Raw genomic sequence first — 24,324 nt, forward strand, 5'->3', positions numbered from 1 at the left:
AATGATTGGTCTCTGAGAGTTAATATTAGGGTTCCTTAGCATTATGTGAGCTAAATTCAGTGTCCAGTGAAGGAGTCTAGAAGTCAGAGACTGAGCCAGACATTTATAGAGGATAATTGTGTTAGTGGATAACTCTCTGAATGTGTGACATGACTTCTCATGATTCATCAGTCTACCAGTTGGACAGTTGGCTTTGTGGAGGCATCTCCACATATCCAGCATTACACTGTGCATGTCAACCATGCTTAGTCATTTAACTATCCTTCAACCATTGTATGGAAGTCCTATTCTCAAGGCTGAGATAATATTGCCCCAACATAGAACTAAAGGCAACAGGAGTGCTAGTGGGTTTTTTAGATGACTGGTGTGGATTTTATTAACACTTTAGAAGCAGCCAACATATTTTAGGTTTGACCAATGTCGAACCGTATACCATGTGTCTGTTTTCTTTGTGCTTATGTATTCAGGCTAATTTCATATTTACATTGTGTGTTTATCGTTGTGTGTCTGTAAGTTTGTGTGAACTGAACAATACTGTACTCTGTCTGTGTGCGTGATGTGCACACATGAGTCCGGTTTCATTCATACCTGCTTTCTGCTGATTCAGTAGCTCTTGTCGGGACATGGCATGTACCCCTGTAATTGATAGCAACCGTTTTACGGGCTCCTGAACAATTCTGCTATTTTTTATTTTTTTTGCATTGATCATGATTTTTTATTTTTGGGCATAATGTTTCTGACACTGTTTACTATGACCGAAAAGAGCATCTGGACATCAGAATAGCTATCATTAACCTTCATTTGGATGAAGATTTCTACTTCAACGAATCAGAGGCCCAGGACATACTACTCACCCGGGACCAGGCCTTAATCCCCAAGACTCGGAAGAGAAAAAGGCGGCGTTAGAAGGGCGATGTGAAGGCACCCTGACAAAACTACATCCGCGAGTACATAAACCGCATCCACCCTCCGTTCTATTGGCAGACATACACACAACCACTGCAGAACACACTTCATTCAAGACTATCCTATCAACTGGACATGAAGAACTGTAATATCCTATGTTTCTCAGAGTCATGGCTGAACACGGACATGTTTAATATACTGTACATCTAGCTGGTTTTTCTATGCATCGGCAGGACAGAACGGCAGCGTCGGGTAATCTCAAGGGGGGAGGTGTATGTCTCTTTGTTAACATTAGCTGGTGCACAATCTCTAATATTAAGGAAGTCTCGAGGTACTGCTCGCCTGAGTTGGAAAACCTCATGTTGAGCTGTAGACCATACTATTTACCAAGAGTTTTCATCCATTTTTTATTCACTGCCCAAACTGATTCTGGCACTAAAACCGCATACAAGGAGTGGTATAGGGCCATCAGCAAACAAGAAAATGCTCATCCAGAGGTGCTCCTAGTGGCCGGTGATCTTAATTACGGAAAACTGAAATCCGTCTTACTTCATTTCCACCAACATGTCACCTGTGCAACTAGAAGCAAAAAACCCTAGCTCACATTTACTCCACATAGAAACACATACAAAGCTCTCCCTCACACGCTTACAAGCAAAAACTCCAACCGGAAGTACTATGTTCCAAGATTGATCCAATGGCATTGAGGAGTTTACCACATCAGTCACCAGCTTCATTAAGAAGTGCATCGACAACATTGTCCCCACAGTGACCATACATACATATCCCAACCAGAAGTCATGGATTACAGGTAACATCAGCACCGAGTTAAAGGCTAGAGCTGAGCCTTTCAAGGGGCGGGACACTAATCCAGAAGCTTTTAAGAAATCCTGCTACATGCTCGGACAAACCATAATGTAGACAAAGCATCAATACAGGACAAAGATTGAATCCTACTACACCGGCTCTGACTCTTGTCAGATGTGGCAGGGCTTGCAAACTATCACGAATTACAAAGGCAAACCCAGACACAAGCTGCCCAGTGACGTGAGCATACCAGACGAGCTAAATGCCTTCATGCTCGCTTTGAAGCAAGAAACACTGAACCATGCATGAGAGCACCACCTTTTAAACAGGTTAACATACACAAGGCTGCAGGGCCAGATGGATTACCAGGACATGTACTCAGAGTATGCGCTGACCAGCTGACAAGTGTCTTCGCTGACATTTTCAAACTCTCTCTGACCAAGTCTGTAATACCTACATGTTTCAAGCAGACCACCATAGTCCCTGTTCCCAAGAATGCCATGGTACACTGTCTAAATGACTATTTCCCCATAGCAATCACATCTGTAGCCATGAAATGCTTTGAAAGTCAGGGCTCACATCAACACCATCATCCCAGCCTCTCCGTCAGAATCAGCAAGACAAAAGAGCTGAATGAAGGTCTACAGTAGCCACAACAGCACTCTGTAGGGTAGCACCATGGTGTAGCCGGAGGACAGCTAGCTTCCGTCCTCCTCTGGGTACATGGACTTCAATACAAAACCTAGGATGCTCATGGTTCTCCCTCCATTCCATAAACTTACCCAGTAATTATGACAACTTCCGGATGACGTCCTCCAACCTATCAGAGATCTTGCAGCATGAACTGACATGTTGTCCACTCAATCATAGGATCAGAAAATGTATCTAGTACTGAAAGCATAAGCTATAGCTAGCTAGCAGTGCATAAAATGTGGTGAGTAGTTGACTCAAAGAGAGAGAGAGAGAGAATAGTTGAATAGTTTTGAACAAATCAATTTCTTCAGAAATTAAGAAGATGAGAGAGTGCGAGAGCCAGAGGGTGCTGGCAATATTTCTTTCCACTTTCATTTTCTTAGCTAGCTAATGCAGCTTGCTAGTTTAGAATATTCAAACACCCGGCTCAAACAGATGGGATGCTATGTTAGCTAGCTGGCTATGACTATCCAACACTGGAACTCTTCCAAGTCAAGGTAAGCTTTTGTTATACTAATTTACTTCCACCGGGGCCCGCTGGTGTAACTGCTAAACTGCTTACTGACTGTACACAGTACTGCATGATTGTAGCGGGTTTACTAACGCATTAGTTCTAGTAGCTATGTTGACTATGACGTTACTTTAACTAATATGGTGACAACAATGTAGCCTGTGTGTAGCGGTTAGCGGTTACGTTATCAAGGTTTTTGTTGGATTTTTTTTTTGCCTAGTCCCAGACCGCTGATGTATTTTGCATTGAAGTCCACAAATTAATGGAAAAGGTGAGAGGAGGAGAGTGCGTAGATGGCTGCTTTGAAAGTGAACTGTGCTTATGTGTGATCAGGGGTCTATTCATCCAAGCAGACGCTTGTTGAAAAACATTTCTTAAACGGAAGCAAGTGGAATGAAATTGGGATAAACGTACCTGAATTTGTTCAATAGAAACTCTTGTTTGCAACTGCAACTAGTGATTACACCCTATATCAGCTAGATGCAGGCAAGAGTGTGCAAAGTGGCATTGAATGTGTCACTGTCTGTCCATGTGTCACCGTCTGTCACCTCACATTTTTCTCTCAACCTGTGTGTCACCAACATATGCTAGGTTGTAGCAACCCCATGATGGGTATAGGAAATATTTGAATATCACGTAGTAGCCTAAACCTATCGATGTTACATTGAACTGGGTGAATGGAATATGAATGTCATCCAACATGCTGTAATAGAAATAAGGCCATGCTCATAAAAAAAAGATGGTTCTCCCTCATCTTTAACAGCACCGACCACCACTGACTGGTACCCTGTGTATATAGCCATGTTCTCATTACTCATATTGCATTTTTAGTTTTTTATTATTACGTATTTACTTTTCTATTATTTCTTTATTTTCTTTCTCTCTGCATGGTTGGGGAAGACCAGAGTGAAGCATTTCACTGCTAGTCTACGCCTGTTGTTTTTCGACGCATGTGATGAATAAAATAAAATAACATTTGACACACACACACATATACACAGTCTTGCTTAACTAACCTTGTGGGGACACACAATTGATTCCCATTCAAAATACTATTTCCCCTAACCTCTAACCCTAACTCAAAACCTAACCTCAACCCTTTCCATATTTTGTGTGTTAATTATTCTTGTTGGGACTTCTGGTCCCCATAAGTCTAGTTAGACACGCCACACACACACACACACACACACACACACACACACACACACACATACACATTAATACATGATAGCCCTCTACTGTTCCTGTCGAGGAGATGATCTGTCCGCCATGACATGACAACCATGCTTCAGTTATGATGGCAACCATAGCAAAGGCTACAAACACCTGCATCTGTTTATGCGTAGTGAAAGATACAACTTAACTGTTGCTAACAGAAATGTGCTGCTGTATGCACACTCTGTTATATAATACATGCATGGAATCTGAACTAATAGCTTTCACAGATAATTAAAGCACCCTGGCCACATGTGCAAATTGTTGGTAATGGGAGGTGCAAACGAATGTGCCAACACTTTTGGAGTCTCAAATATTTCCCTTCTAAATTTCTTTCCATCACTCCCTTCTCTTTACATTCACTATCATAGCATTAACAAGTCACATAATAAGTTGTATGGACTCAACCTGTGTGCACTAACAGGGTTTAACATTATTTGTTGATGACTACCTCATCTCTGTACCACACACACATACAATTATTTGTAAGGTCCCTCAGTCGAGCAGGGAATTTCACCCACAAAAACCAGGGAGTCCAATGCCTCGCAAAGAAGGGCATCTATTGGTAGATGGGTAAAAAAAAAGCAGTCATTGAATATACCTTTGAGCATGAAGTTATGAGTTATTAATTACACTTTGGATGGTGTATCAATACACCCCGTCACTACAAAGATACAGCCGTCCTTCCTAACTCAGTTGCCGGAGAGGAAGGAAACCACTCAGGGATTTCACCATGAGGCCAATGGTGACTTTAAAACAGTCACATAGTTAACTTTGCTTGAAAATCTATGTCAAGACCTGAAAAAAGGTTGTCTAGCAAAGACCAATTTGACAGAGCTTGAAACATTTTGAAAATTAGAAATGGGGAAATGTTCCACAATCCAGGTGTGGAAAGCTCTTGGAGACTTACCCAGAAAGACCCACATCTGTAATCGCTGCCAAAGGTGATTCTAACATGTATTGACTCAGTGGGTTGAATACTTCATAGCATTATTAAACAAGATATATTAGTGTTTTATGTTTCATGATTTTTTTCACAAATGTTCCTATTTTTCTTCCACTTTGACATTACAGGGTATTTTGTATAGATCGGCGACAAAAAATTTGAATCCTACTTTTTAACACAACAAAATGTGGAAAAAGTCAAGAAGTGTGAATACTTTCTGAAGGTGCTGTATACTTCGCACATGTTTTGTTTAGTGGTACCAGGCTGCCTTCAGACGAGTCTTGAGGCTGGTGGGTGTCCTAGAGCAAATCAAGACTCGCCTTTTCCATAGAGGGGTCATATTAGTATGTAGCCCATACTGTTCGGACGTTACAAACAGAAGTTGGCAGATCGGCGGCACCGACTTCAGAGGAGTCCCGTGATGCTTGTTGGTGTTCTTGAGCAAAACAGGTGACATGTAAGTGTCCATGAGAGTCTCACCGTTCCCTATTAGTTTGTAGGCCAAACCGTTCGGACATGTCTTCTGGTCTGACAAACACAGATGTAGCTCGGCCACCTTCTAGCGAAGATGCAGAAGGCCGACATTGGAGGATGTGGGGGATTGAAACACAGCCCATGCAAAAAAACAAATATCTCTAGCTTAAACGGACAGCTTTTCATGGGGATTTCTTCGGTTTGCTATGTGAGTTTAATGTTTCTATGTCTCCTCCTCTCTCCCTGTCAGCTGAAGGGCAACGGGATGAGGGATGGGAAGGACAAGGCCAAGCTCAGCCTGAAGTGCCTGAAAGCCCAGAAGAAGAAGCCTCCAGATGCATCAGGTAGCAGAGATAGATACACAAACTTCACCTCAACTTTTAACACAATGAAGCAGTCAAATAAATGTAAATGAACTAGAGCAGGAGTGCTCTTTGGTAATACACATCCAATGAAGGCTGCTCTTTGAAAGTAAGGATGATTGTTTCAGGAAAATAAAGATGTTGATGGGGTGAATCTACCCCAAAGCATGATGTTGTCTGCTCTGTTTGTCCCTCCTCAGACTCTGTAGAGGCCCTCCTCCTAGACCAGGTAGAGAAGCTCAACAGGCATAATGCTGAGCGTTCCCATGGTAATGGGGTGGTTCTGGACATGCCCCACATCCCTGTTGTCCAATACATGGAAGAGCTAGAGGGGAAGGAGGAGGAGAAGAGGAAAACCCCTGAGCAGGAGGAAGAGCAGAGGGCCAGAGAAGAAGAGGAAGGGGAGGGGGATATATTTGGTGAATCTGACCCTGAGGAAGAGGAGGGAAGAGAGGGAGAGGCACTGAAGATTAAGGTGGAGCACGTTCAAGAGGAAGACTGGGAGAAGAGAGGGGAAGGAGGGGAGAAAGAGTCATCAGAACCTCTAGAAAGGTACCTTTCGACACTCAACCCATCTTATGACATTATTACTATGACTGTAAATCTCAACTTCTGTATTCGCTTACCAAAATAACTACTGGCAGTTACTTACTTAACACAATTGATAGTTGTTTTGATGTTTGTTCGTTATTTAGTTCTGGGGAGTTAGGTGAGGTGGCTGCCAGCAGTAAACGTGGAATCAAAGAGGAGTATTGGGTGAAAGATAACTTGAAGAAGAGTCGAGTGGAGGAAAGGAAAGAGGGGGAAGAGGAGGAAGAAGGAGTTCCTGAGGGTTCAGAGCTTCAGGCTGCCCAATCAGAGGCAGAGAAGACGGAGAAGGAAGAGGAGGTGGATGATGGACAGCCAAAAGAGTACATCATTGGTGAGGTTCATCATTTTTCAGAATGGGAAACTGGCAAATGTTTGAAAACAAAGCTAATTTGGACTTTTGTTGCCATTCTGGCAACATTCCTAAAATAAAATAGGGTAGTGAGATATTTTCTGTAAATTAAGTTAAGTATCTTGATATTACCCTGGATGGGCAAGCAGTCTGATAAACATTCAGAAACTCTAACTACTAGTGTCTTTCTAGTTAGGGACATTAGACTTTCAGTCACTCACACCACAGATCACATTACATTAAAGGCATACTTCTGAGTACTTTCCCAGAGCCAGATGAACTTGTGTATAACATGTCTATGTCTCTGTGTCCAGAATACAGGAAATTAAAGGACATTTCAATAGCCAATGCTAGTATGCTAGTAGATACAGTTGAAGTCAGAAGTTTACAGACACCTTAGCCAAATATATTTAAACTCCGTTTTTCACAATTCCTGACATTTAATCCTAGTAAAAGTTTCCTGTCTTAGGTCAGTTCGGGATCAACACTTTATTTTAAGAATGTGACATGTCATAAATAACAGAATGATAATAGTGAGAATGATTTATTTCAGCATCTATTTATTAAATCACATTCTCAGTTTACATACACTCAATTAGTATTTGGTAGCATTGCATTTTAAATTGTTTAACTTGGGTCAAACATTTTGGGTAACATTCCTCAAGCTTCCCACAATAAGTTGGGTGAATGTTGGCCCATTTCTCCTGACAGAGCTGCTGTAACTGAGTCAGGTTTGTAGGCCTCCTTGCTTGCACATGCGTTTTCAGATCTGCCCACAAATGTTCTATAGGATTGAGGTCAGGGTTTTTGATGGCCACTCCAATACCTTGACTTTGTTGTCCTTAAGCTATTTTGCCACAACTTTGGAAGTATGCTTGGGGTCATTGTCCATTTGGAAGACACATTTGCGACCAAGCTTTAACTTGTTGACTGATGTCTTGAGATGTTGCTTTAATATAGCCACATAATTTTCCACCCTCATGATGCCATCTATTTTGTGAAGTGCACCAGTCCCTCCTGTAGCAAAGCACCCCCAAAACATGATGCTGCCACCCCAGTGCTTCACGGTTGGGATGGTGTTCTTCAGCTTGCAAGCTTCCCCCGTTTTACTCCAAACACAATGATGGTCATTATGGCCAAACAGTTCTATTTTTGTTTCATCAGACCAGAGGAAATTTCTCCAAAAATTACGATACACTAGTCTGTTTTTTTTATGGCGGTTTTGGAGCAGTGGCTTCTTTCTTGCTGAGTGGCCTTTCAGGTTATGTTGATATAGGACTCCTTTTACTGTGAATATAGATACTTGTGTACCTGTTTCCTCCAGTATCTTCACAAGGTCCTTTGATGTTGTTCTGCGATTGATTTGCACTTTTCGCACCAAAGTACGTTCATCTCTAGGAGACAGAACACGTCTCCTTCCTGAGCGGTTTGATAGCTGCATGGTCTCATGGTGTTTATACCTGAGTACTATTGTTTGTACAGATGAACGTGGTACTTTCAGGCATTTGGAAATTGCTCCCAAGGATGAACCAGACATGTGGAGGTCCACAAATGAAGGCTGCTGGGGTCTTTGCTGATTTCTTTTGCTTTGCATATGATGTCAAGCAAAGAGGCACTGAGTTTAAAGGTAGGTCTTGAAATACATCCACAGGTACACCTCCAATTGACTCAAATGATGTCAATTAGCCTATCAGAAGCTTCTAAAGCCATGACACAATTTTCTGTTTAAAGGCACAGTCAACTTAGTGAATGTCAACTTCTGACCCACTGGAATTGTGATACAGTGAATTATAAGTGAAATATTCTGTCTGTAAACAATTGTTGGAAAAATGCCTTGTGTCATGCACAAAGTGTCATGCACAAAGTAGATGTCCTATCCAACTTGCCAAAACAATAGTTTGTTAGTTAACAAGAAATTTACGGAGTGGTTGAAAAACGAGTTTTAATGACTCCAACCTAAGTGTATGTAAACTTCTGACTTCAACTGTACCTGTAGACTTCCAGACTATACACTAATGCTAGTTAGCAACTTCCTCCAAGCTGCACGCAGAGGTATGAAAATGGTATCCACGAGTTCATCTGACTCTGTGGAAATGGATTGCCAAAATTCCCAAAGTATCCCTTTAACACCATGCATGTATGTACTTTACACACATGACACAGCATATCGGATTATGAAATGCTGGCATTACGCCATATGATCTGTTTGGTTACTAAGAAAGGAATCTGTCTTCTGTATGCTCCTCCCTATCCTCACTTCTGTCCCCTCACACCCTTTCTCCCCATGTCCATGATATCCCTTGTCCCTCTCCTTTCCTCCATCTCTCTCTCTTCTCTCCAGACTCTAGCCCTCCGCCAGCAGCCCCCTTTGACCACCGCATCGTGACTCCGAAACCTCACCAGGTTACTACCTTCTACACCATTAACAGAGAGGAGGTCCTAGGAGGGTGAGTTGGGAGGAGAGAGAGAGAGACATGGAGAGAGAAAGGGAGAGAGAGAGAGAGAGAGAGTGAGAGACATAGAGAGAGTGAGAGACATGGAGAGAGAAAGAGAGTGAGAAACATGGAGAGAGAGAGAGCATGAGAGACATGGAGAGAGACAGGGAGAGACATGGAGAGAGACAGGGAGAGAGAAAGAGAGAGACATGGAGAGAGAGAGGATGGCAGGCCCAGGCAGGGGATCCATAATACACTCACAGTTCAATTAGACCCTCAAACACACACTACACTGAAACCCCCAACCTCAGCTCTCATAACATCACAGTCAGGCCATGTATTTTTACTCCACAGTATGTGAAACAACCCCCCCCCCCCCCCTCCCAGTTGGAATGAAATCAGGGGAAATCTCACACTTGTGGTGGGGCCAGTTACAGTATTTTCCAGAGCTGTTTAAAATGTCCTCTCCATGGCAGATGATTAGACGGCCCAGGGGGCATTTATTACGCAATGACAGAGTGTGTGTGTGTGTGTGTGTGTGAGTACGTGCACGCAGTGGTAGAAAAAGTACTTGAGAAACATTTAAGATACCTTCATAGAAAATAACTCAAGTACAAGTAAAAGTATACAATTATTTGGTTTTAAATATACTTAAGTATCAAAAGTAAAAGTGTAAATAATTTAAATTCCTTAATATTATGCATGTCAGACCACAATTTTCTTGTTTTTTTTAAAATTACGGTTAGCCAGGGGCACACTCCAAGACTCAGACATAATATACAAATGAAGCATTTTTTATAAGCGTTCAAAATTTAAAGAGTACTTTGGGTGTCAGGGAAAATGTATGGAGTAAAAAATACATTATTGTCATTAGGAATGTAGTGATGTAAAAGTACAAGTAATCAAAAATATAATAGTAAAGTACAGATACCCCCCCAAAATGACTTAATTAGTACTTTAAAATATTTTTTACTTAAGGACTTTACACCACTGTGTGTGTGTGTGACAGGGGTCTCTGATTCAACCAGCCAGTGTTAAAGCCAGTGTGTGTGTGTGTGTGTGTGTGTGACAGGCCTCTCTGATGCAACCAGCCAGTCAGCCAGTGTTAAACCCAGTGTGCGTGTGTGTGAGACAGGCCTTTCTGATGCAACCAGCCAGTCAGTGTTAAACCCAGGCTCTGTATCTGCTGATTACTGTATTACTGCTCTGCACGCTAACACATCTCCCAGATAGCTGCAATAGTGACACATCATTTATATTAGTGATTGACGTCATTACAGAGAGAGAGAGAGAGAGAGAGAGAGACTGTGTTTGCCATGCCTACGCCCTACGCCCTACAATGACAACCCCAAAAGCCTGATATAGAAAATAAAGATTACTATAAAGTTATTGCTGTACTATCCTTAGCCTAGACAAAAAGAACAGGGTGTCATCACTATTTATGAACGTGTTTCTCTGTTTGTGACTTTGGGTCCATAGGGGACGTTTTGGACAAGTCCATAAATGCGTAGAGAACTCTTCTGGACTGAAGCTGGCTGCCAAGATTATCAAAGCCAGGAGCCAGAAAGAGAAGGTAAAGACCTTGATCTAAATATTAGACCTGAAACAGATACTTTAATAGAGGCCTCCCAGGTATATATTTCAGAAATCGATGGCATATGTCGTAAAGAATTCGTATGTCCCAAACGACACCCCATTCCCTATCTAGTGCACTACTTTTGATCAGGGCCTTGGTCAAAAGCAATGCTCTACATAGGGAGTACAGTGCCATTTGGAAAGGGGCCATTATGTCAGTTGTACAGTATGTGTCCAATGTCCCCTCCATGAAGATGGAAGGATATTTTATAATAGCACAACGCCATAAAGAATAGAGAACCATTTTTAAATAGATATAGCTTAATCCCCCCTAATACTCACGGCACATGAGTCAGTCTCATCTCAGTTTAGTGTGACATGTGAGATGAGATAGCCATCAGATGTCTGTGGCAGTGCATCGCTGAATGGCTACGTTGTCATTTCAGATATTCATAAAGTGTAGTTAACCAGGCTCAAAGCCGTAGCTGGCTCAAGTTTCTGTGTGGTGCTGTAGGTCTCAAAAACAGACCTCGTTGGGTCTCTGTCCGTCCGTCCGTCCGTCCGTCTGTCTGTCTGACTGTCTGTGTCTAAAGTATTGGCCTGTTTCCCAGGACGTGGTGAAGAATGAGATCCAGGTGATGAACCAACTCAATCACGCCAACCTGATCCAGCTCTACGCTGCCTTCGAGTCACACCACGACATCATCCTCATCATGGAATAGTGGGTCTCCTTCTCTCTCTCTTATTCTCTGTATATATACAGGTATATATATGAGTTTGTATCTGTGGCCTTTGAAATGTTTGAATCCTTCCGTTTGTAGTGTGATTTTGAAGATTCAAATAAAGTATCTAAAGTGTTTGTGTTTCTCCTCTTTGCGCTACACCATATATCACCGGTCTATATTCCTGTGTGTGACGTGATCTCTCTCCACTCTACCATCCAGAATGTGTGTGTGTGACTGTATTTCTCACCTCTACACAGTGTGGATGGAGGGGAGCTGTTTGATCGGATCATAGACGAGAACTACAACCTGACAGAGCTGGACACGGTGCTGTTCATCAGACAGATCTGTGAGGGATTACAGTACATGCACAAGATGTACATCTTACATCTCGACCTCAAGGTACATGACACACACTTTAGGTCTTCGTTTGCTATTCAAATCGAATCCCATTTTATTTGTCACATGCGCCCGAATGCAACAGGTGTAGAAGTTACTGCGAACTGCCTACTTATGAGGCAGTTGGTGCAGTTCAAGAAATTTAGTTTTGAAAATATTTACTAAATAAACTGAAGTACTAAATCAAATAAAAAGTAACACAATAAATGTACAATAGCGAGCCTATATGTGGGGGAGGGGGGTACATGTAAATAGTCTAGGTGGCCATTTGATTAATTGTTCAGCAGTCTTATGGGTTTGTGGGTAGGAGCTTTTTGGACATAAACTTGGCTTTCCGGTACCGCTTGCCATGCGGTAGCAGAGAGAACAGTCTATGACTTAGGTGACTGGAGTCTTTGACAATTTTTTGGGCCTTCCTCTGACACGCCTAGTATATAGGTTCTGGATGGCAGGAAGCTTGGCCCAAGTGATGTACTGTGAGGTACACACTACCCTCTGTAGTGCCTTACGGTCGGATGCCGAGCAGTTGCCATACCAGGTGGTGATGTAACCGGTCAGGATGTTCTCGATGGTGCAGCTGTAGAACTTTTTGAGGATCCATCTCTTTCCCATTTTCTCCTCGAACCGTGCACTTCTCTCTATTTATCTTTATTGAAGACCTTGCCTGTATCACCACCTTTCGGTCATTGTCTTAGAATAGGTAGCTAGTTTCTTTGTCTCACTCTTGTGTGTCCTTTCCTAGCCGGAGAACATTCTGTGTGTGAGCAGAGCTACAAACAAGATCAAAATAATAGACTTTGGGCTTGCAAGAAGGTAAGATACAAATATCTACAGTATATATGGTCTATTTCTCTGTCTCTCTTCAGGGGCATTCTCTACATGTTCTTATTAACACTCTTCTCTCTTCATTCCCTCCTCTATCCCTGTCTCAGGTATAAGCCCAGGGAAAAGTTGAGGGTTAATTTTGGAACGCCGGAATTCCTAGCTCCAGAAGTCATCAACTATGAATTTGTCTCATTCCCCACAGACATGTGGAGTCTGGGGGTCATCACATACATGCTGTGAGTCCTCATAAACAATAACATTTCCAGCGACATGGTTTTAATTCAATGTGCTGACACCTAAATAACACTATTCAAAGGAAACAAGCTCCCGCGCAACGGAGCTTGCATGGTATTAATAGCTAACGTTTCAGCCTCCTAGCCTTTGTCAGAGCTTTTGTGATCACTTATCCTCAATGTCATCACTGTGGCTCACCTCTCTCGCTGTGCCTCCAGGTTGACTGGTCTGTCTCCATTCCTTGGTGACGATGACAATGAGACACTGAACAACATCCTTGCCTGTCAGTGGAACTTTGAGGAGGAGGAGTTCACCGACATCTCTGAGGAGGCCAAAGACTTCATTGCACGCCTGCTGATCAAGAGCAATAGGTAAAAGTTAGTGTGTGTTACTTTTTGTGAACTGTCTAAGGTTGTATTATTATTCAGTTGTAGACCTGTGTATCCCTGTGATAGTGTGTGTTTCAATCATGCATGTGTGTGTTTGTGGGTGTGTTCCCTAGTTGGAGGATGAGTGCCTCACAGTCACTGAAACATTCCTGGCTGTCGGACCGTAATCTTCACTACCGCCTGCATCAGAAGGTAAAACACGCACGCACGCACGCACGCACACACACACACACACACACACACACACACACACACACACACACACACACACACACACACACACACACACACACACACACACACACACACACACACACACACACACACACACACGCACACACACACGCACACACACACACACACACACACACACTATTTTCCATCCTTGAGATTTGTTTGGTATGATGCATTTAACCCATTTGTATCACAGTACACTAACATGGTAAACACACTGTACATTTTCTTACAGAAAAATAAGTGCCACTCAACGCACCCTCACCCTCCCCGAAAATCTAGACCGGTAAGCCCTCAAAACCACCCAGCCAACCAGCTCACAAACCTTATTGACTTTCCTTTCATCTATATTCACAAATATACTGTAGGTGCCAAACATCAGGGGCTTATTCAGTCTTTCTTTTCTATTGGTTTAGTCCCCCATCCAGAATGAGTCTCCCCTCCAAAAGGACTCCCAAGACCCTGTGGGCACCTTATGATGACACGGGCAGGTGCCTATTGTTGACACTGGGGCCAGGGGCGGGGCCCAACCTGGACCAACACTGCTGTACCTGTATGGCTACTCGATCACTACTCTCTGCACGGCCTCACATCCTCGCATTCGTTATCTTTGCACCGCGGCTCGCTATAGCTCTCGCCACAGATGGGAGGGCGTGAGGCCGGCAGGAAGTTTAGGGTTACATTTCTACCTCCAGCCCCCTCCCACTCTGTTACTCTGGCCACAACATCACCAAAGACTCTCAGCTAACAACCCAGCTAACAATGTCCACAGTGGCGCGCGGTTCACCATGCGGTCATTCAGTCCAGCAAGCACAAGAAGAAGGAACCTTCGCCATGACAAGGGAAGAGGGGATTGCAGGTGGGGTGGCCAACAACTGTTTGTTCAGCAGCTGAATGTCCCTTATGGGCCAGTGTATTGCTCTCCTAGCTTCAGTTGGGTAACTGAAAGAACCCCGTTGGGACAGAGCAGACATGTGCAGCCCCTGGGCTGAGGTTTAGGAGGATGGCTTCTAGTCTGAGAGGACGTCATGCACAGCCCCTCGGACCCAGTAAGGCATCATCCTGCTGAATGAAAGATGAGGCGTGGCGTGAAATAGCGGAGTGCCCGTTTTCCCCTAGTAGAAATTGTATCCAGTATTGATGTAGTATTTATCATATTGCAATGAATGTGGTGTAACGGCTACCTAAAAGTTGACATTACTTGATAAAGAAATGTATGTGTTAATAGGATGGCTACCGTCATAATAGTTTTGTGTCATTCAAAAAAGGTATTTTGCACAGTCACATGTTATAAGCATCATGCCCTGAACTTTAATGGATCACTATCGAGTACAAACGGAACCCCCATCATATTATTTATGTGCATTTTCAGCATACTGTGGATGTGAAATACCTTATCATAGGTCTAGTTTACCAAGTCTTGTCATGCCAGTGCTTTATTATTTATTTGAGGGGTTTTGAATTAGAAGTCTGGTGTGGGAGCATTTCTTTTCCTTGTATTTTCCTAGCATAGTTTCTGGAGTTAGGAGTACTGTCCATTTCTTCCTCATTTGCCCCATTGAAGTTTGTTGTATTATTTGATTGAAATTGGAACATTAACAGATTATTCCTTAGTATTTGCTCTTCCCATTGCTGCTAACGTTACTTTTCTCCTGGCACCACAGGTGTGAATTTACTATAAAACCACCTCTGTGCTTGCATGCTGTTGGCATGACCTTTGACCCTGCTTTGCTTTGGCCATTTGGAGTAGCCCTCTCACCTTCCATGAAGGCATACTACTGAACACTACCTATATGATTGAATAATTCATGTTTATCACTGAAGTTAGTCGCCATCCACTGGGCACAGATGTCAGTTCGACGTCTAGTTTTGATTTACATTTGGTTCAGTTGTCAACTAACATGAATTCAATAATTATTTAGGTTAAAATATTTATGTTAAAAGTTGGGTGAAAAAAAGATGAAATGCCCTCACGTTGATAACGTAAATTCAATTATACTGAACAAAAATATTACCACAACATGTAAAGTGTTGGTCCCATGTTTCATGAGCTGAAACAAGGGACATGTCCCCCCCCAGTTTTATCATTGGAATGTGATACTAAACAAGGCAACGGTGTGCTTTTTTAAATGTATTTTTTATTTTACCTTTATTTAACTAGGCAAGTCAGTTAAGAACAAATTCTTATTTTCAATGACGGCCTAGGAACAGTGGGTTAACTGCCTGTTCAGGGGCAGAATGACAGATTTGTACCTTGTCAGCTCGGGGGTTTGAACTTGCAACCTTCCGGTTACTAGTCCACCGCTCTAACCACTAGGCTACCCTGCCGCTCCATTTAGGACCATGCAGACGCCTCCGAGCGGTCGGGTAGGCTGTTAGGAATGTTTATCCAACTGAAAACAAGTTCTAAAATAATAATCATAATTATTGTCCCCCCCACTTAGATTATCACACAGGTGCACCTTGTGTTAGGGACAGTAAATGGCCACTCTAAAATGTGCAGTTTTGTCACACAACACAATGCCACAGATGTCTCACGTTTTGAGGAAGCGTGCAATTGGCATGCTGAGTGCAGGAATGTCCACCAGAGCTGTTGCCAGAGAACTGAATGTTAATTTCTCTACCATAACCACATCCAACGTCGTTTTAGAGAATTTGGCAGTTTGATTGGCTGGGCCTGACTCCCCAGTGGGCGGGCCTATGCCCTCCCAGGCCCACCCATGGCTGCGCCCCTGCCCAGTCATGTGAAATACATAGATTAGGGTTTAATGTATTATTTTCAATTAACTTACTTCCCTATATTAACTGTAAATCAGTGAAATTGTTGACATTTTTTGCATGTTGCATTTATATTTTTGTTCCATATAGTTTTACATGTTGATTCAACATCATCACATAGATTTTTGGGGTTGAAATTACATGGAAACAACGCTGATTCAACCAGTGCCAGTCTATTTGTGCTCTCACACCAACTTCTTCTCACTCATTGTCATGTCAATTATAATTAGCTTGACACTGACAGCAATGAAGTTGGCAAGAGCACAAACTGAGCTGGGACCAGGCTATAAAGTTAGAATTTATGTTCATGAGTTGTCTTGGTTCCTAAACAGATTTTACTTGAAACGCAAGGCTTAGCGTCCATGAGAAGGGTATATAGTAGTGTATAAGACCCAGGAGAGAATAAAACACATAAAATAAGAGTTTATTTATTTATTTGTGTTCTACTGATTACATTTGAAGTGTTTGAGGAATTCTATTGTAGATCTAAATGAAATAACAATGTGTGTATTATTGCCTCGCTATTCTCAAACTATGGAGAGTGGGTTGATTATTATTTGGTCTGATATTGATTGATTGTCAGATGATTTCTTGGTCAAATGTGCCCTCCATGATCTCAAGTTGTTCTCTTTATACCCTTTCAAAGTGGAAAAGCGTTGTGAATTGTTACAAAATATGTCATTTGTTTTTCCAAGTTTGTTTTCCTGTGATGATACCTAGATGGAAATGTAGAAAGATAAATAAATAAAAATCCTGACATGATTTATTCCTGGTTTTACTCTACAATGTGAACAATACTTTAATTGACAGTATAGAGAAAGTTAATTGAAAGTAGTTATGGAAAATCGTGAGGCAGTAGAATCCTCCTATTTTCTACAGCAGGGATGGGCAACTTGTGTTTCCCCCACCTTGCGAGCAAAACATTTTAGCATCCCCCTTTTAACAGCGGAGAGAAAAAATATAGGTTTAGAGTTCATTTCCTGCAATTTTGCAACTTTTGCCATAGGGTTGAGGGAAATGTTTACAGTTTTTAATAGGATATTTGAGTGAGTAAAAAAATCAATGGGGGCCCATGGTCGGTAATTTGACCAAGTTCAGATAGCTGGCCGCTAGACTAATTTATGAATCTAAAAATGTTTTGCTGACATGGGCTATTTGAGTGACTGAAATAACAAGAGAAAAACTGCTGAATCACAACAAAATGTCCCCTCTTTTGTATCCCTGTGGGATCCCTGTTGTACAGGGCATATCAATCAGTAATAATTTGGAGACTTTTGTTTATGTCTGATACTGGCCACCAGAGAGCAGTATTAGACGGCAACAATCAACCCTCATACTGACTGAGGCAGCCCCATATTTCAAGCAGTGCGGCTCATGCTTGATTTGTTTAAGGTCCACATCATATTGCATTGATAGTCCCTGGTGAATCAACACCATATTTCTAGTATTTTATATCTCTTTTTGAAGACGACATAGAGAGTAAGACATAGGCAGTAAGACAAGTTGCCTAAATATGGAGAAAACACATTTTAAAAATTGTATTTTATTTCACCTTTATTTAACCAGGTAGGCTAGTTGAGAACAAGTTCTCATTTGCAACTGCGACCTGGCCAAGATAAAGCACAGCAGTTCGACACATACAACAACAGAGTTACACATGGAATAAACAAGCGTACAGTCAATAATACAGTAGAAAAGAATAAATCATATTAATGTGCAAGTAGAGATACTGGGGTGCAAAGGAGCAAGATAAATAAATAAATACAGTATGGGGATGAGGTAGTTGGATGGGCTGTTTATGGATCCTATACATATTCTCTGGATAGGGGCTATAACAAAAGCATTAACACTACTTCTTCAATGCCTATTTAGAGGTACCTTTTTTTATTCACCCCACAGACATAATCATTGTGAAACATATAGTTTCCCAAACTCGTTCCTGGGGCCACTCCTGGGTACACGTTTAGTTTTTTTGCCTTAGCACTACGCAAGCTGGTTCAAATATTCAAAGCTTGATGAGAAGCTGGTTATTTGTCACATCTGTGTAGTGATAGGACAAAAACCAAAACGTGCACCCAAGGGGGCCCAGGACCGAGTTTGGGAAAACCTGGCCTAAGGGGTAAATGTCTTGGCTGGTCAGACCAGATGCTGGTCCAATAGGACAAAAGTGAGACGGTGGCTAGATTATAACTTTCTATTAGGCCTACAGTACATGATCCTAGACAACAAACCTACAGGTCTAACCTCTGCTTGATGCCTGTGGTGGGCTCATGATTAGACCACAGGACCTGACTTCTTACCATGGGTGTGCTGCTAGTGCTCCTTGTGCCCTGCCTCCAGGTATTTACCTTAAAACCAGGCCCTGAGCGATGCGGCGGGATATGCGTGCCACGCAGAGCAAGATGAAAGCATCAGGTTCTAGACGTAATTAGGCCCTCCAACTGAGAAGCCAATATATTCACTTCACTACGCTCACCTGAACAAATAAACTCTGAAGGGATGGCGGGATTGATGGGGGTGTTTTGAATGAGAGAGAGAGAGAGAGAGAGAGAGAGAGAGAGAGAGAAGGTCAAAGAATAGAACAGAGCAGAGCTGGTCGGTCACCCTGTGGTCAACCAGCAGTGTGAGAGGTTCCAATATGCCTATAGCTAAACTGTGGAATCTGATCTATTTCTACTGACATCAAAAACGAAATCAGTCACCCTTGAAACATAAACAAATGAACTCTAATTGATTTTAATGAAATCTACCTGATGTGTTTATTGACGTATAATGAGTGTCCGTAGCGGTCCATAGAGCCTGATATAGCGGGGCTTTACACACAGCAGCTGCTTCAGGGTGAGAAGAGGACTCAGGAGAAGCCAAAGAAATCACATGTTGTACCTACACTCACATTTAGTTCCAGGGTCTGTAGGACAAAGGTTCCACCACTCCTTTCTTTTGTCCTCTGTCCTTGTTTTCCTTTCTGCCTCCTTCTTTCTCACTGCGTTTCACCTGGTGTGCATTACTTTCCGTGAGGTCAGCCAGGTAGGAGTCGCTCCTGACAGGTAAGGAAAAAACTCACCAAACCGATTGTCTGGGGGGGGGGGGGGGGGGTTCATTCGCTGTCCTTAGGGGGCCTGGCCCGCCCTACCATACCTCCTTGCTTGTCCAAATAAAATAATGAAATATTGATCATTTGACCGAGGTGCGCACCGACAGAAAGACGCATCAATCTCAGATAAATCATCCAAGTGAGCGAAACAGCGCCTCCCGTATGTGTAGACCATGTATCTGATGCTGTCTGGACAAAAGGAGTATGGCAAGTCATACTTTATCTGGACAGAAAGCATCAGATACATGGGTTACATATGGTAAGACAGAGGGGCGCTGTTTTTCTCCACAGTTTCAGCAAAGAGGAAGAGGCGAATCTAGAGCTCTCACTCTCGCCAAATTCTGTCCTGAATAAGCCCGATGTGTTTCTATGGGCATAATATGCAGACCTAAGCTTGTCACCTGGCTTTGGGACAATGACTCACATTGTTAGGGTGGAAATAGAAACAATCTCGTCATAACATAAGGATCTTTGGTTTCGGACCTTTGCGAATTGGAAAAGAAAGTTGGCGGGTGCACAGCGCACTGTTCGGATTCTGGCTTCCCCTAAAGTCAATTGATGCGCATCTGTCTGGTCCTCAGCCCTGATACAGTTGAGGGAGCGCGTGAGCACCCCGATCTGCTAAAGTGATATAATGTCGCCGATAGAAAGGGGCTTAGAGAGATTAATGTGATTGAAGGAACCTGCATTTTCATCAGAATATTTTATACTGTTTTTAATTTGTCAGCTTTAGGCCTATGTATTTTACTTAGATGAGGAGAGAAGTTATAGGGCTACTACCTACACGAGACACTAATACTTTAGAGAAAAGAAAACGCTAATATTGAAATGGTTGTTCCATGGACAGACGCATATAAAAATAATCGTAACTGGCACGCAGATAGGTTGAAATAGTGGGATAAATTGTAAGCTTTCCCAAACGTGAAACTCACTAACTGTCTATGGTGCGATCTGTTTTTACATGTCTTGCAGTGAAAATGTGATTCAATGTGTTGTATGGGTTAATAGCAGTAAGGTGTATGTTAAATGTGTACCTTTGAAACAAAGTCAGATTTTCAACGTTACATACAATATCAGAAAAAGAAACAATAGGCTGGGCAGCAATGCCTACTACAGAGTTGATCTTTCTAGAGCTATTCATTTGATCTCCCAGCCAAGGTTTTAACCAAGCCTTGCTTAGCTTTGAAATCTTTGACTGACTACTCTATAATATTAGTATAGTAATAACATTCACTGTTGCTATTGAAGTCATTCCAAAGGGTCGGTTTAACGGACCAAATGAAACGTTTACCATCCTTTACAACTCATACAGTGCATTCTGAAAGTATTCAGACCCTTTGATTTTTTCCACATTTGTTACGTTACAGCCTTGTTCTAAAATTGATTCGATTTTTTTTCATCAATCTACACACAATACCCCATAATGACAAAGCATAAACAGTTATAACGCATGGTGTGCCAAGCTTGTAGCAAAAACAAAAAAATCAACAGTTTTTGCTTTGTCATTATGGTGTATTGTGTGTAGATTGATGAAAAAAATATGTATATATATGACGTCAATCCATCATATTAGTTATAATTTTTTTGTAGACAAACAGGATGTTGAATTGTGTTTGGTTGTCAAATACAACCAAATGTCAACATTTGAAGGAGTTGTATCTTCTGCTTGGATAGTTCCATTTGTGCCACTGACCCAGTCTGGTATGTTGGATTCACATCATCATCTCAACCATAAATCTAAGTTAAAGAATAATACTAAATCAAATCAAACTTTAAATTCACTTTAAATTAAGTTTCATTTGATTTTGTCTTATTTTCTACATTTAGATTGTTGGTTGTGTTGTCAACCAAACACAATTCATTACTACTTGTGATATACAGCAAATAGCCTAAAATGAAGGCTATCTTGCAAACTAATGTAACAGTATTTATTCAACCTTGGAAATAGTGACACACTCACATTTTGAGGTTACTGTAACTATAATGTCTTCTTATGTAATCATATAAAGAATGCCTGTTCGAGATAGAATGCAAAAGTTGCAGGTCTGTGGAGATCACCACCATTTCTATTATAATATGCCCAGAATCTCAAACAGCATTGATCACTTGCACTATGTACTTTTCATGTGATCTCAACTCCAATCCGGGTTTTGTTGTGCTATTAGATGAAGTACAGCGATAACATTACGTTGTTGTATAAATACAAAATATCTGACATTGTCTTCCCATTTGAACTTTGGGCTAGATTGTATCAGATCCGTGCTAACCCGACACCCGAATAACGGTTAATTTGATGGTGTCTGAGGTGGAACTGCTTTAGAGAGTCTGCCAGCATTATACCTAATGTAGACATTGGCTGCACGGAGTCGTATTAAGAGAAATCCCATGCAGCCTTATTTACACCATTATCATTATCATTATCCCAGAAACCCTAGACCAATTGCAATTTGCATACCGCCCTAACAGATCCACAGATGGTGCAATCTCTATTGCACTCCACACTGCCCTTTCCCACCTGGACAAAAAGAACATCTACGTGAGAATCTATTCATTGACTACAGCTCAGCGTTCAACACCATAGTGCCCTCAAAGCTCATCAATAAACTAAGGACCCTGGGATTAAACACTTCTCTTTGCAACTGGATCCTGGACTTCCTGACGGGCCGCCCCCAGGTGGTAAGGGTAGGCAACAACACATCTGCCTTGCTGATCCTCAACACGGGGTCCCCTCGGGGGTGTGTGCACAGTCCCTACCTGTACTCCCTGTTCACCCTTGACTGCGTGGCCAAGCACAAATCCAACACCATCATTAAGTTTGCAGATGACACAACAGTGGTAGGCCTGTTCACCGACAACAATGAGACAGCCCAATGGGAGGAGGTCAGAGACCTCAACGTGATCAAGACAAAGGAGATGATTGTGGACTACAGGAAAAGGAGGGCCGAGCACTCCCCCATTCTCATCGATGGGGCTGTAGTGGAGCAGGTTGAGAGTTTCAAGTTCCTTGGTTTCCACATCACCAACAAACTGTCATGGTCCAAACACTATGCATAGTTACTCTACCTCTACTTACATGCACATATTACCTCAATTACCTCGACTAACCGGTGCCCCCGCACATTGACTCTGTAACGGTACCCCCTGTATATAGCCTCATTACTATTATTTTATTGTTGCTCTTTAGTTTTTAGTTATTTTTCCCCCCAAAAATCGTTTTTTTCATTTTAATTTAAATGGATTGTTTACAGTTTAATTCAGTAAATACTGCCCCAACGCTTATTTTTTCTTAAAACTGCATTGTTGGTTAAGGGCTTGTAAGTAAGCATTTCACTGTTGTATTCAGCACATGTGACAAATACAATTTAATTTTGTTTGATTTTATTTGCAAGTTTGAACAGATCTACATCAATCTACATCCCCGATTAGGCTGACAGAAATCCTCATTATTTCGTTTAATGACTTCCAATTTGAGCATCATTTTTTCCATATAGCCTACCCTTCCTCATTCTGAACTTTTAACACAAGTGGCTGGGATTGGGGCGGGCATGGCTTTATGGCAATGACCACACGAGTAGCCGCTCTGATTTGACAGCTGTTACACCTCCCACACCACCAAAGTACCAGCTATGCGGGTGTCGGCTATCATCTGTTAACTCTTGATCTGATCTAGGCCTTTGCTAAGCTTTTAAATCAAATCAAAATCAAAGTGTATTGGTTGAAAGCGCAGTGATAACACGTGTTGATGACAACTAAAGCAAAAAATTCAACATTCCTCTCGTTGTCTTTTTTAGTGGGTGAATAAAAAGGTGAAAAATCGATCAATGTGCCCTTGAGCAAGCCACTTAACCCTCCGTACTACTATGGCTGACCCTGTAAAAGAACACATTTTACTGCACCTATCCGGTGTATGTGACAATGAATAAAACATGAAATCTCATTGATCAACGCCTCGACCAAATATGACCCACATTTCCATGTTGAAATGATGTGGAGTGCACAGTGGGGTATTACGCATTCATGTCAGTACAGCACATATCTACTCCCCCCCCCCCCCCCCCCTCCTCTCCTCTCTTCTCTCATCGGCCCTCAGGAGTCTGAGGCTTTAGGGGGCAGGGCTTACTGGATATCTGTGTGACAGCCGCCCAGAACACCCACACCCAGCACTTGTCAGGGGCCCAACGCCAAATTGGTGAGAAACTACATTTGAGACCCGAGAGAAAAAGAGAGATCCTCTACCCCCACACACATGCACGTGCACACACACTCTTTTACTCTGCGATCTTAGAGAGTGGAATCAAAACCAGCTGGACTTGCTGGAGCTTAACACAACAAACAGAGAGCATGGGGATTCTCTCTGAAGGAGACAGAAAGAGACCACCACAGAACATGGGCGTGCTTGTCACATGTCATTACCAATAGCAGCACCCCCTCTTGTGTAGCATTTTTAGCACTAGAACTATTGATATTTTGTTCATTAAAGTTAGCATGAATTGATTTGAGCTGAAAATGTGAGTATACGTGGTAGTTTATCATATGTCTGATATGAGGTGAGGGTTGTAAATATTTTAGCAGCTGAGGGCGGTTAGGAAGCTGAGGGCGGTTATCTGCCTGAAGACTTGGGTGGCCAACACAGTTACAAACACAAACAAACATGCACGTGCGCACACACACACACACACACACACACACACACACACACACACACACACACACACACACACACACACACACACACACACACACACACACACACAGACACACACACACACACACACACACACACAC

The 24,324-nt window shown here is 42.2% G+C and overlaps 1 protein-coding gene across 3 annotated transcripts in view; it reads left to right on the top strand.

Annotated features, from left to right (window-relative positions):
- LOC109898091 (myosin light chain kinase family member 4-like) overlaps nucleotides 1-17,207 on the top strand; it is a 67,943-nt gene extending 50,736 nt beyond the window's left edge. For all 3 annotated transcript variants that reach the window (XM_031833600.1, XM_031833601.1, XM_031833599.1), the window contains 13 exons: nucleotides 5,803-5,896; nucleotides 6,115-6,466; nucleotides 6,610-6,836; nucleotides 9,196-9,301; nucleotides 10,769-10,862; nucleotides 11,476-11,585; nucleotides 11,847-11,988; nucleotides 12,728-12,798; nucleotides 12,918-13,046; nucleotides 13,263-13,415; nucleotides 13,547-13,625; nucleotides 13,903-13,953; nucleotides 14,084-17,207. In XM_031833600.1, the coding sequence (XP_031689460.1) occupies nucleotides 5,803-5,896; nucleotides 6,115-6,466; nucleotides 6,610-6,836; nucleotides 9,196-9,301; nucleotides 10,769-10,862; nucleotides 11,476-11,585; nucleotides 11,847-11,988; nucleotides 12,728-12,798; nucleotides 12,918-13,046; nucleotides 13,263-13,415; nucleotides 13,547-13,625; nucleotides 13,903-13,953; nucleotides 14,084-14,146 (1,671 nt within the window). In that variant the 3' untranslated portion in view covers nucleotides 14,147-17,207. The remainder of the gene's footprint in view (nucleotides 1-5,802; nucleotides 5,897-6,114; nucleotides 6,467-6,609; nucleotides 6,837-9,195; nucleotides 9,302-10,768; nucleotides 10,863-11,475; nucleotides 11,586-11,846; nucleotides 11,989-12,727; nucleotides 12,799-12,917; nucleotides 13,047-13,262; nucleotides 13,416-13,546; nucleotides 13,626-13,902; nucleotides 13,954-14,083) is intronic.
- The last annotated feature ends 7,117 nt before the right edge of the window (nucleotides 17,208-24,324 follow it).

Source organism: Oncorhynchus kisutch, linkage group LG10 (assembly GCF_002021735.2).
Source record: "Oncorhynchus kisutch isolate 150728-3 linkage group LG10, Okis_V2, whole genome shotgun sequence".
Taxonomy (NCBI): Eukaryota; Metazoa; Chordata; class Actinopteri; order Salmoniformes; family Salmonidae; genus Oncorhynchus; species Oncorhynchus kisutch.